Source organism: Ammodytes marinus (genome assembly GCF_949987685.1).
Source record: "Ammodytes marinus genome assembly, chromosome: 4".
Lineage (NCBI taxonomy): Eukaryota > Metazoa > Chordata > Actinopteri > Uranoscopiformes > Ammodytidae > Ammodytes > Ammodytes marinus.
The window spans coordinates 1,756,425-1,770,473 of record NC_137233.1 but is presented as its reverse complement, the minus strand read 5'-3'; the positions used below and the strand labels follow the sequence as shown (position 1 = coordinate 1,770,473).

The following is a 14,049-nucleotide window of genomic DNA, read 5'->3' as shown; positions in this document are numbered from 1 at the left end:
AGAAACTTAAACATGACTTAAAGTGAAAATCATAGAAGTTACTAGAGGGGCTAGTGGAGCCACAACTGACTGTGCTTTCATGAAGGCTAATAGCTTCTTCACAGAGGCTGTGAGGCTCATGAACTCTGTTAAGTTACTTAATTAGTCAATGCTTACATTGAAATTTGTCTTTTCTCATCTCCCCTCTCAAGTTCCCACACTCCAGAGGGGGTCAGAGCGCAGGGTCAGCCATAGTACAGCGCCCCTGGAGCAGTTATGGGTTAAGTGTCTTGCTCAAAGACACAATGGTAGAGATGGTGGGCACTGCAGACGTAATACCAGCCACCACTAGTTTTACTGCTAACACCCTCCTGTTATTCTAGTTTGTAATGTATTTATTCTTACTGTTACTTTAAATCTGTCACTATGGTACGCTGCTGGACCTGAGTCACAAATTTCATTCCTTTCATGTGCAAACATCTATTGAATGATACTAAATAAACCTTGAACATTTCTGTCTGCTCTGTTTTCAGCTGCACAGACAAAATGGCTTCCAGATCAGAGGAGAATCTCAGCTGTCCGGTCTGTCATGAAGTCTTCAGAGATCCTGTTGTTCTGTCATGTAGCCACAGCTTCTGTAAAGAATGTCTGACTAACTGGTGGAGAGTGAAACAAGAACGTGAGTGTCCCGTTTGTCGGACAGCTTTGTCAATGGATGAACCTCCACGTAACCTGGTGTTAAAGAACCTGTGTGAGGCCTTCTTACTGGAGAGAGATCAGAAAGCTTCAGAGGCTCTCTGCCCTCTGCACTCTCAGACACTCACAATCTTTTGTCTGGACCATCAGCAGCCAATTTGTTTTATCTGCATAGATTCAGATGAACACAGGGACCACAGATTCAGACCCATCGATGAAGCTGAACAACAACACAGGAAGGAACTTCAGGAAACTCTGGAGCCCTTAAAGGAGAAGATAAATCTTTCTGTACAAGTTAAAAGGAAGTGTTGTCAAACAACAGATCACATAAAGCTCCAGGCCCAACACACAGAGACGCAGATTAAGGATCAGTTTAAGAAGCTTCACCAGTTTCTAGAAGACGAGGAGAAAGCCAGGTTGGCTGCACTGAGGGAGGAAGAGGAGCAGAAGAGTCAGATGATGAAGGAGAAGATGTAATTCTGATGTTTTACCAGATTTTCTTTTTTAAGATTATTTTTTGGGAATTTTTTCTTTATAAAACAGATTTGGAGAGACAAAGTTGAAATGGGGCAAAGATGGGAAAGAAATGCAGAGAACGACCCAGGCTGGATTGTAACCCGGGTCTGCTGTGAAGAGTACTGAGCCTGTATGGGGGAGGGGCGGGGGGGGGGGATCTAACCACTACACCACAAGTACCCCCCTTTACTGGATGTGTTAATGTTGATTCGGTGTCTGACGTCCTGTCTCTCTGTTTTATGCTGAATTGACGCAGAGGTGCCAGTGAAAACACACACAATGACTGTAGTGAAATCAAACACGCATCTAGTTGAATGTGGGGGTGACAGTGAAACAGAGGAGTAATAGATAAGGAGGATTATCATATTTTTGGTGAAAGTTTTTTGCTTAAAAAAGGTAACAATCTCTCAATTTAACTTTTTAGGCTGCACCTCCTGCTGCCTCATTATTCCAAATAACTGTTTATTTTAGTTTGCGTACAGTTATTTACTGTTTTTATTGTCTTTTTCTCGCTATGGTCGACTTTTCACATTTTGTACATTATTATTGTTAGGTTTGATACATGTTAATATTTTGTTGATTTTGATTTATTCTGACTTGTGTACGTGAAAGCTGATGATTCAAATGAAAGGGGTAGGATTAAATAAGTGTATACTTCTTCCTGCTCCTTTTCGGGCATGTCACATCAATACAGATCATTTGTTTTCTTTCTTTTTTCTTTTTGTGAAGTCTTTTAAACATAAATTGTGTTTGTTGTATTTTTGTGCTTTTCATTTAGTTTTGTATATGTCTGAAATAAAATAAAAAATGAAATTAAATAAAGTTTAAATTTTTTTTTAAATAATAACATCGTTTCAGCGACTGATCATTGTTGAAATCCAATTTTTGATTCTAGTACAGGTAAAATCAATGTCTAATTACATATATATAATTTTTTATTTGTTTTAAAACAACAAATTAACAGTTCTCTTTTTCAATTCAAAAGCCATCTTGCCAAACTAAAGTAGAATCATCAGAAGGACCTGAGAAGTCCAAAAAACTGTTTGTCCAAGTGAGCGTAATAATATAGCAAATTGTATAGATTGCATAAGAGAGTATAAGGAACACAGGAAGCTAATATAATAAATATGAATTATTGAGCTTTGGAAAAGGGGTAGGATTAAAAAATGTTATACTTCTTCCTGCTCCTTTTCAGGCATATACATTCAATATGTAAATCTATTTATTTTTATAAAAAAAAATTGTGAAATAATTTGAACATAATTTTTTGTATTTTCATCCATTTCATTATGTTTTGTCATTTTGATATGTCTAAAATAAATTGAATCAATCAATCAAGCGTAGATGCGATTCAGCAGCTAGATAATGCCCCCCCCCCCCCGGACTGACACCACATGGGCCTGAGTGGAGTTTTCTCTACACTTTACAAAATGTATTTGTAAAGCACTTTTCTTAGAAGCAAATGTAACGCAAACCCTGTGTTCCAGTCCCCATACTATCTACTGTTTAGTTTGGTAGAAAAAAGATTTAGGATGTCCCAATTTATGTGGATAGAAATACCCCGATGTCTACTACACTCGACAGAGATTTTTAATGTCGAAAACCGCATGCTGTTTGGTCAATTTTGACCCACAATCCAGTGCGCACCTGAAGTGACGTCACATCAACGGAGCATCTATATGAAAACAACCAGCGATGAGACGGATATAAAAGCAAGAGGCAAGATCAGGGCGCAATGTTATGATGAAATAAATAAGTAAAATGATCTCCCAAGTGTAGCATACTGCATCCTAACTAGACTATGTTTATGATCAGATGTAGTAGAGAAAAAAGAAACTTCGGCTGCTGCTCATTACTTGGCTCTTCTATTGTCTCCACTGCCCCTCCGTCCTCCTAACATCCTACTGTGATGGCCCGACTTAGCCCTCCTGTGGAGTGTGTGTGTGTGTGTGTGTGTGTGTGTGTGTGTCTGTCTGTGTGTGTCTCTCTCTACTCAGCCCTCCTGTGGATCCCAGTCTACCTACAGTCTCCTGGCTGACAACTCCATCCCTCCCCCTCCTGTTATCTCTGCAGTGTTCTTCACAGCTGTGAGAAGACTTACCCTGCGCTCCAAATCACACACTCTTTCTTTTTGCTACACTACATACTAAAGTACAGAAGAGTTTTAGTCTTTTTACTACACTACATACTAAAGTACAGAAGAGTTTTAGGGCCACGGGAGAGAAAAAAAATCAGATAAGGAAGTTTTTTTTTCATTATGTCGAGAAATGTCAGGAATAAAGATGAATACTCCAAAATGCTATTGGAGTTAGTGGGGCATTTATGTATTTTCAGCATACTACAATTGACATGTATGTATTGGGACATCCTAAATCTTTTTCTGGCATACTAAATAGTAGGGAAGTATGGGGATTGGAACGCAGGGCAAGTGTTACATTTGCTTGTATGAAAAGTGCTGTACAAATAAAGTTTGATTGATTTCAGACAGCTGATGAGACTCCACTCAAGCCCATGTGGAGTCAGCCTCAGGGGGTTTGAGGAGGCAGAGCACCGGACAGTGGTGGACAACTTTTGTCACATTAATCATTCTAGTGAGGTCTAAGTATTATTATAAATCAAATAAAATCTAATCATTTTTATTTGTATAGCCCAATATCACAAATAGACATTTGCCTCAGTGGGCTTTACATTCCATACAGTACGACACCCTGCCCTTTCACCCTTAGCTCGGCTGAGAAAAAACTCCCAGTAAAAAAACCTTTAACAGGATTAAAAAATTGAGAAACCTCAGGGAGAGTCGACAGAGTAAGGGATCCCTCTCCCAGGATGGACATACTGCCATAGATGTCATGAGTAGAGAAAAATCAAGACCAGGTGCTGCCAAAGGGAGGGACCGGATCCACACCGTCTCGTCTCCACCAGGGAAAACAAACAGACAACCAATGAGCGAAGCAAAATGAACTTAAAGATTGAACAGGCATGCGAGTAGAAAGAGTACTATCCTGCTGGATGGTGATATAATTAAAATATTACATGAGAGGTTGTGCTTTGACATCATTTGAGCTATTCCGTGACGCTTGGACTAGAACAATTTCAAACATTTCTATCCAGCACAGGCTGAAAGCGTTGGCAGTTACTTTATTCAAACTGGACAGAAATTAAATACAAACACAAACTGTACAAAACTAACCAACTCTTGTTTGGTCAAAGAAAACAAACTTTGTACAACTGAGTTAAATGTAAATACTGTGATATTCTCTAAATGCTATTTTCCTCTTGATCGCTGCCGTCACCGGCCCCCACTACGTTAGCTTTTTTAGCTCGCAGGCTATTCGTTTATCGGACCCAGCTCGTTAAAGCATCAATATCAGATGATAAAAATACCACATCCATCCGCAAATAGATAACAGGCAGACTGAGTCCACCGCCGGTTTGTGCACTGTGAAAATAGGGTTATTAAAGCAAAAGCATACTTACCTTTATCTTGCTTCTTATTATATTCTGTCTTCTTGGCAGCAGAGGAATATGTCCTTATTTGCAGCATTCCTTCTTCCTTTTTACAGACGCGCCGGTGAAGTACCGAAACATTACTTTCTGAGTGTGGGTGCGTGACACAGTGAGCGCGGATGTGAACGTGACATCAGTTCACTCAGATTAATTGATAAAAAACATTATTTAAAAGGTGGAGTCAGAGATTCAAAAGAAAAACGCTTGTTGTCTGTCCAAATCAGTCAATATCTCCTCATTATCTGCTACCTGTCTTTTTTTTTTTTTTTTTAAGATATTTTTTGGGCATTTTTATGCTTTATTGATAGTTTAGAGACAGAGTTGAAATGGGGCAGAGAGAGGGGAGTGACATGCAGAGAACGACCGCGGGCTGTAATCGAACCCGGGTCTGCTGCTGGCCGAGGCCCATGGGGGGGACGCCCTACCAACTGAGCTAAGGGCGCCCCCTGCTACCTGTCTTTAGAAGATTGTGACCGACAGATATTCACTGATTTTGACAACAAAAATTGAAAACATGTGTTTTCCAGAATCTCTAACTACACCTTTAACTATCCAGACCATCACATATGTTGCTTTTTTGTGTGATTATTTAGATTTGCACAATATAACATCAAATATCACATACAAAGAAAAACGCAACCTGCATAGATAGATAAATACAGTGTTCTTGGGGTCGTGGGGAACTAAGCAACTGGTTTCAAGTCTCTTTCAAATCTTCCTTATTTACTCTACTTGGGTTCTATAATCACAAATGCATAACAGCTTTATAACTGAAACAAGAATCATATATGAGCCCACAATTTCTCTCTCTCTCGCACGCGCACACACTCTCGCTCACACACTCACACACAGACTCTCTCTCACACTCACACACACACACACACACACACGCCTAAAACTGTAATGGTCGTTTCACTTTTTTACACAGGCAACACAGAAAAGGCATGGGGAAAGTATTCAGTACTCACAAATCCAGTTAGTATTCCAAACGGTAGAAGAGGGCTGGTGGAGGTACTGGCACAGTGCATTGTGGTATTCTCTCTCTCTCTCTCTGGGTCTCTCTCTGTCTCTCTGTCTCCCTCCCTCTCTCTCTCTCTCTCTCTCTCTCTCTCTCAGTCACAAATGTTCATCTCCTGAATCAGAACAATCTTCTTAGAAACAAGTCCACACTAGAGCCTGACCGATTGATCTGTTAATTTAATCAACCTATTTTAGCTCTTTAATCAACCTGTCTGAGAATAATAATCATTGGCCAAAACTTAACCAATAGACGCAGTCTGCTTACCCCCATACGGAACCAGCGTTCTATCATTATAAAATCACTATTATAATATAATGAATGAGGTTTTTCTTCCCTCAATCTTCCCTTGGCCCAGCTGTCCTGTTAATCCTAACCCTTACTGTGATGTCACAAGAAGGAAACTGTAGGGTTAGACAGTGAGACCATAAAACACTCTTTCTGCCTTTTCTCAGGTTAAGATGATCCGATTTAATTTTTTTTTTGCACATTTATACTAAATAGGATCTCTGAGTTCAATACACCTTCATATTCCAACCGGTGAAGTAGGCTTTTAAGTTTTGTTTAATTGTCTTTATTCCTGATTTATTATGAACAATATGTAAACTTGCAGGACACTAGCAAAAATTATCGGGTGGGAGAGAGGACACGGTTTTGGGTCCCTCGGCCAAAAAATCTAACTCCAAACTTTTGGTGAAACTTGGCAGCCCTAGACGCAGATGTTAACACTTTACTTTTTCCTAATAAAGTGAATGGAAAATGTTTTTTTTTTTAATTAATTATCTTTTACTTCAAAATAATGTCATAAGATATTGTAAGATATGATATTCATAGATGTGAATATAAAGCAATGTAAATATTCATCTTAAAATACAGTAAACTCAGTGGCATGTTTAGCTGTCAAGTGACTTTTTTCTTTAATATTTCGTTATAATTTCATATCACATGAACATTATCAATTTGCTTTTTTTTTTACAAAGTAGTTTGAACTAGCTAGGTATGCTTTCAAAGTAGCCTCACTAACACTGCAGATATATCAGCAAATAAACAAGTCCATACTCCATTTTATCACAACCGAACAACAGGCAAAAACATGTCTCACCCATTGATGTTGCAAAGTTATCTGTATGAAAAAAAAAATCGTAGTTTCGTTGTACACCCTGTATAATGACAAAAAGATTAATCCCTCCATCAAAGCAGAGCTAACGGTTATTATGCTGACGCTAATTAGCTTAACAACATTTTCAAGTAGCTAGCTACAACATTTAGTCATAATATTAACAAAAAAACACATACATAAACTCATATTTACCTCTGGCATATCACAGCAGTCCAACCCACAGGATAAATGGTCGGCAGACACTTAGTTATGAACGTTATTGGTCTTGTTTTAAACTGTTAACTTGACAACAGTGATAATTTGCTTCTAAAAAGCATTGATCGCCCGGGGGGACATCAATTTTGGCTAGGCCCCCCGTTCCCAACACACACATGGAAATTAAATTGGATTGGCTGTCAGAATTCAAACAAACCAATCAAATCAAAGAAAAAACAAAAACATAGACATTTTACAAAGCTATCAAAAGTAGATCGTAATAGTAACGCTGAATAAACGTGCGGCCATTTACATGTGAAAGAAATATAAACCTAAAACACTATAGCTGTCACAAAATAAGTGCGGTAACTTGTTCATTTTGAAAACAAGCATGTATACTTGTATAGCTGCTTGGTTTTTTTTAAATGAATAAATTACCGTAAGTATAAAGCATGACATTTTGTATTAATATACTTTTCAACACTGCTCCACTTCTTAAAGGTGCAGTGTGTAATATGACATCAAGAAAGTTCTACAAAGTTCTAGAATGCAACACTCCCTGGGTAACCCCAACCCTTTCGAATAATAACAGAAGCTACAGTGGCCTTCAAGGACAAGAACAATTCTAAATTTTAAACAATGCGCCTGATGACATTCCAACTATGACACTTTCAAGATGGCGGCACTAGGCCTTGGTCCAAAATATGCAGAAATATGGACATATACGAGACCCTTTCTAAGGGAAAAAATAATAATTAAAAAAAAAATGTTCAGCTATTATGTACTAAATTAAGTGTACTTATGGATATTATAATTACTTTCTACAAAATCTGCTAGGAAATAAAATCCAAAATTCTACACACTGCAGGTTTAACAAACATCATCTCCAAAGAACACACAACCAAATACAAAGAGGGAAATTTTATTTTATTTTACAAGTCAGACGACGAGATGTTATTAAATCGCTAAGAAATATGTTCAATGTTCAGATTTCAGACAGGTCTTATAATCTGTTACAGAAAATACTTCCAGTAAAAACAATCCAGAGTCATGTATGCATATGGATTCCTATGGTTTATCTTTCTTTCTTTAGACAGATGTTGTGTTAACATTAACATAGTTCGACCCCCGACACTCCAGCGTATATCTGTCAGTTGTCAGTTAATCAAAACAAGATACAATATCAAAATTTAAGGATCGAGAGAAGAGTGCAAAGCCTGTTACATACTCCTCGAGAAGAAAGAACAAAGTCCTCAGTGACAGAGCTGCGAGAAAAAGAACTAAATTCTTTCCTGTCTGGACATTTCATACTTCACAAGAACTCAAGTGCCGAACTCTCAACAAGGACGAGCGAGAATGACGCTTTCTTCTCGCAGCTCTGTCACCGAGAACTTTCCCTGCTTTCCGAATCGCATACTTTCTACTATTTAGTATGGTAGAAAAAAGTTTTAGTATGTCCTGATTCTTGTGGCCAGATTTAGGATGGTTAGAAAGACCCGGATGTCTACTACACCCGGCCAAGATTTTTTGTGTTGAAAACTGCATCCTATTTGGGCGATTCTGACCCACAATCCAGTGCGAACCTGAAGTGACGTCACATCAACGAAGCCTCCATATGAAAACAAACGGGGATGCGACGGATATAAAAGCAAGAGGCAAGATCAAGGCGCAATGTTATGATGAAATAAGAGAGTAAAGTATGTCCCAATAGTATGCCTACTGCATCCTAACTAGTATACTTTTATCGTCGGATGTAGTATGTAGAATAGAAAAAAGAAAGAGTATGAGATTCGGAACGCAGGGAATGTTCTTTCTTCTCGCGGAGTATGTAGCCTTTAAGCTTACGACGTCCTTATCACCTACTAAAAGCAAACGTGGGTTATATCCATCAAGCATCAAGGGGGAAAAACCTTTACACATTTATATGATTCTGTCAAAGGCAACGGACCGTTAAGATATGAATTACATTGAGTACACAACGCCTAACAAAAAAAAATGTTTTTTTCTTTCTATGGTCAATTTTTAACGATACAGGCACAGAAAATAAATGTGATTATAATTGCTTTGAGTGGTCGCTTCTGACTTATCCAAACTGTGAGAAAAATACTCAATCACATTTCTTGGGTAAATTTGTTTTTTTTAACTTTAGTTTCACGAAAAAGTGAAATATGACAATTTCTCAACATGCTCAGATAGCTTTAACCATTTCTTAAAGGCCTACTTCACCGGTGGGAATATGAAGGTGTATTGAATTCTGAGATCCTATGTAGTATAAATGTGCAAAAAAAATAATTTAAATTGCTTCATCCTAGCCTGAGAAAAGGCAGAAATAGTGTTTTATGGTCTCACTGTCTAACCCTACATTTCTCTTACTGTGACATCAAATTTATACTACATAGGATCTCAGAATTCAATACACCTTCATATTCCCACCGGTGAAGTAGGTCTTTAAGTTACTATATTTGCAACTGTAACCCTTTCAGCACAATAGGCCGTCCTCTAGATGTGGAGTCAGTGATTAGGAGAAAGGTTGTATAGGGATTAAACCAGTTATAGGCGGATCTCTGTAACATGGCAACAGGTGAAAGTGAATTGTAAAGTGTAGAACGATCAAATGGTTCTTTGTTGAGAAATGAGTTCCAGCAGCTTGTGGGATCCATGTGTTGACTCAGGCCATGCTAAGAGAGGGACAGAGAAGAGAGGGGTAAGGTATTTCATGTGTTATTTAACTAAAAGGCGACACCGCACATTCAAGAAAAGACACGGGTAGGCTCTGTAGTGCGGCTTTCCCTCTTTCTGTTTCTGTAGATCCGCCTTACGTTTTGAACAAAACGAATGCTTAGAAGGTTTGTATATATTTTTTTTAATGAAAAAACACATCCACAATAAAACAGTGCAAAGACAAACTGCAGAACGTTTTTTTTAAACAAATTATGACGGCGACTTGTATGCTCGTTTTGTGCCTCGGGCCGCAGGCTGCAAGCCCAATTGCCACAACTATTTCCTTTTTTTTTTTAAACACAAAGGGTAAAACAAGATAACAAAATCAAACACTATCTAACCAAATTAATAAACGAATGGGCTTGTGTGTGTGTCCATACCTGTCAATGAGTGAGTCCCTCATGCTGGTGGCGATGGCTGAAGGCTGGGCTGCATCACTCAGTCTGAAGACGCTCTCTATGACAGACAGCTCAGTGCTGGTGGTGTCCAGGCCGCAGAACGCACACCAGTCATTCACCACCATGCCCCCGGCTATCACCTCACTGCCCCGGTTCACTGTGCCCGCCTGGGGGGAGAGAGAGAGGGTTATTAGGGGTGGGTGGGTGTGTGTGTGTGTGTGTGTCTGTGTGTGTGTGTGTGTGTGTGGGAGGGAGGGAGGGAAAGAGAACCATGCCCCCGGCTATCACCTCACTGCCCCGGTTCACTGTGCCCGCCTGGGGGGAGAGAGAGAGGGGGTTAGGGGTGGGTGTGTGTGGGAGGGAGGGAACCACTTTTATGCCCGTTTATAAACAGCTGTATAGCCTACTACAGTTTGTTTCTCTCTCTCTCTCTCCCTCTCTCTCTCTCCGTCTCTCGTAACTTCTGTCTCCTCCCCTCAGTCAGGTTTCTACATGAAAATTAGGAACTAGCGCCGAATTTTCTCAAAAAAACAAGCAGACTAAATGACGACTTTCCATCTCCCACAACTGAGCCGATTCATTCACCATCGTCGTACTCATAGGCAAAAATATTGACACACACACACACACACACACACACGGGGCGGGTGTCCGTTTAAATGAGACGAGACAGCTAGCAAACAAAATTGAGACACACGGAGGAAGATTGAGAGATACTGTTTTGAACCTACTGTTGCACCCACTAAATCAATAATGCACAGGCACTGCGGAGAATGAAGAAAGATGTCCGAAGCATCCCATAAACCGTCCATAGAGCCCTTTCCCCTGCTTCTCTCTTTACTTTTCTCCCTTTCACCCGTGCGGGCCGTGTAAGCAAGCTACAGCTGCACACCTCTTTTGCACCGGGTCAAAGGGCATTATAGAAGTGCGATTAATCTGCGTATTTTTTTTTTTAATCGCGTTAATTTTTCTGTGATTAATTAATCGAAATTAACGCGTTAATTTGACAGCCCTAGTTTTTACTACACCAGCTGTTGTTCCTGGGTGAGCGTATACCCATGACAAAGGCATTAAGAAAAACTATATAAAATAAAATAAATTAAAAATGAGACTGAAACAGAAATATTTAAAAGTTCCTCGAGGCACCTTTAACTTTAACAGTTAATTAATGTACCCTTGTTGTAAAGCGTTACCATCCCTTTAAAGGAATACTTCACCCATATGAAACTGGCGTTCTATCATTATAAAATCGCTAATATGATATAATGAATGAGGTTTTTCTTCCCTCAGTCTTCCCTTGGCCCAGCTGTCCTGTTAATCCTAACCCTACATTTTACCATGTCTGATGTCACACTAGTAAAATGTGGGGTTAGACAGTGAGACCATAAAACACACTTTCTGCCTTTTCTCAGGCTAGGATGAACCGATTTCTAAAATGTTTGCACATTTATACTACATGGGATCTCAGAGTTCAATACACCTTCATATTCCCACCGGTGAAGCAGGGCTTTAAATGCCTAGAAAAGCGCTACATAAATCCAATCCATTATTATTATTATTATTATTATTATTATTATTATTATTATTATTATTATTATTATTATTATTATTATTATTATTATTATTATTATTATTAAATTCCACTAACCATCTCACCACCACATTTATCTAGTGATGCTTTAGTGGAGGCCGACCCCTAGGTTGGGACATCTAAACTAGCTAACTGCATATAAAGTGACTGAGGACACTCTACTTTAAAGCTGCAGTGTGTAGAATTTTGGGTTTTATTTCCTACTAGCAGATTTTGTAGAAAGTAATTATAATATCCATAAGTACATTTAATTTAGTGCATAATAGCTGAAAAAAATGTTTGGAATTATTATTTTTTCCCTTAGAAAGGGTCTCATATGTTTTGCACATTTATACTACATAGGATCTCAGAGTTCAATACACCTTCATATTCCCACCGGTGAAGTAGGTCTAGCCGGTGTACTCTAGGGCTGGCCCGAATTATTTGAATATTCGAATACTCGTTCGGAAAATTAGTATTCGGAGCTTAAATTAGTATTCGTAGCTTTGTTTTTTTTGTTTTTTTCAACATTTATTTTGCAAGAAGCTAGTACTGCAATATAATGTCATCAAATAATTTTATATTTGGATATAAAAGTTAGTAATATTGTAGTAGTAGTAGTAGCATTGCTCATTTAGGAGGATATTACATCACTAAGTGTCATAGCGCATCCATTACTTCACCTCCGAGCGCGTAAATCTTCAACAACATATGCAGATACTGTCAAAATCGGTATATAGGGATTATTAACTTTTTTTTTTATTTTTTTTTATGTTGTTTTTGATGGTGTGTTTTTCTGGAACGAATATTCGAATATTCGCTCGGAAAAACCAACGAATATTCGAAGCCTGAAAAATGGCATTCGGGCCAGGCCTGGTGCACTCACCACTAGAGGGACCTGCAGTAGAGAGGACAGCTCATCCTGGTCTTCTATGGAGGTCTTGGGGTGCACCAGACCGCCCTGGTTACTGAAGGCGCAGTAGGATCCCACCAACACCTGCTCAGCTACCGTCTGCCTGAACACCTCCACCTTCAGAGTGTCTGCTAGGATCTCCTCTGTCTCCTGGGGGGGGGGGAGAGGGGGAAGAGAAGGGGGGGGGGGACAGAAGGGAGGGGGGGGGGGCAGAGAGAGGGGGAAGAGAAGGGGGGGGACAGAAGATGGGGGTTAGATGGAGGTGTGTCTGTATCTGTGTGTGCGTCTCCTGGGGGGAGAGGGGGTTAGGTTAATATTTTTTTAAACACTTTATTTTTTAATTTTTTTTGTTTTTCCATTTAGATATTTTTTTTTAAAGAAAACAACTACACAACTGAAAACATTAACACACAGAAACAAGAAAAGGGTGTCTGCTAGGATCTCCTCTGTCTCCTGACATGTGTGCGCGTGGGGTTGGGAGGATTATGATACAATATTTTTTCCATCCTTTATTAGACAGTGTTGTAAAGACAGAGTTGAAATGTGTCAGAGAGGGGAATGACATGCAGAGAACGACCCGGGCTGGATACATTTGGTTTATAGCAGTGGTTCTCAACCGGTGGGGCGCGGACACTCTACCGGGGGGGGGCGCGAGGGGGATGAAAAAAAAAAAAAATCTTAATTTTTTTTTTTTTTTGTAATTTAAATTTTTTTCCTGATATGTATCCTAGTTCAGAGATGATATGTATTTTTTTTCTTTCTTAACTTTTTTTGATAGGTAGTTGCCAAGTTCATCACACAAACACTCTAATCCACTGATATGAGATCAGTTTACAATTAAGTACTGAATTAATGGTAGGACTGTGGCCACTAGAACTGGTCTCTGGTCAGCAAAGGTCTTGAAAACAGCATAAGTGTGCTTGTGACATGCGTGCCACCCATGCATGTGTATGGGCACGTGTCCCAGCAGATTTCTGAAATCTGAATAAAAAAATGTAAGTTTGTAGTTATCAAGTGTAACATGTTCTTAGGGCAGAATTTCATAAATAAAGGTTTATTTTTTTAGCAAGATATTTTGTCAAAAGCTAGTTGTCATCCGTCCCTCTGTCCAGTTGTTAGGCATCTGGCTGCTAGCAAGTTATGTTGTCTTGCTAATTTTACTATTCATCTGAACTGAAATAAATATTGACTTTTTCCTTTATTATCTTCGCCAGAATGCACCAGAATGCTTAGATTACATGTTAAAAACACAAAAAAATCTTCTGGGGGGGGATGCCCCCAGACCCCCCTTCAGGGGTTTAGTTTTCTGACAAACATTACAATGGATACTAACATGATTTGGGCATTTGGGATTATAAATCATCTTTGAATTGGTTGTACAGCATATCACATGCTATTCATTCAGGGGTGCGATGG

General features: G+C 39.1%; 1 protein-coding gene across 1 annotated transcript in view; it reads right to left on the bottom strand.

The window, feature by feature from the left end:
- Positions 1-7,937: 7,937 nt before the first annotated feature.
- eif6 (eukaryotic translation initiation factor 6) overlaps positions 7,938-14,049 on the bottom strand; it is an 11,695-nt gene continuing 5,583 nt past the window's right edge. Inside the window, exons 5-7 of the mRNA XM_080026967.1 lie at positions 12,607-12,783; positions 10,133-10,317; positions 7,938-9,709 (exon numbers count right to left, since the gene is read on the bottom strand). Coding sequence (XP_079883093.1) covers positions 9,700-9,709; positions 10,133-10,317; positions 12,607-12,783 — 372 coding nt within the window. The 3' untranslated portion in view covers positions 7,938-9,699. The remainder of the gene's footprint in view (positions 9,710-10,132; positions 10,318-12,606; positions 12,784-14,049) is intronic.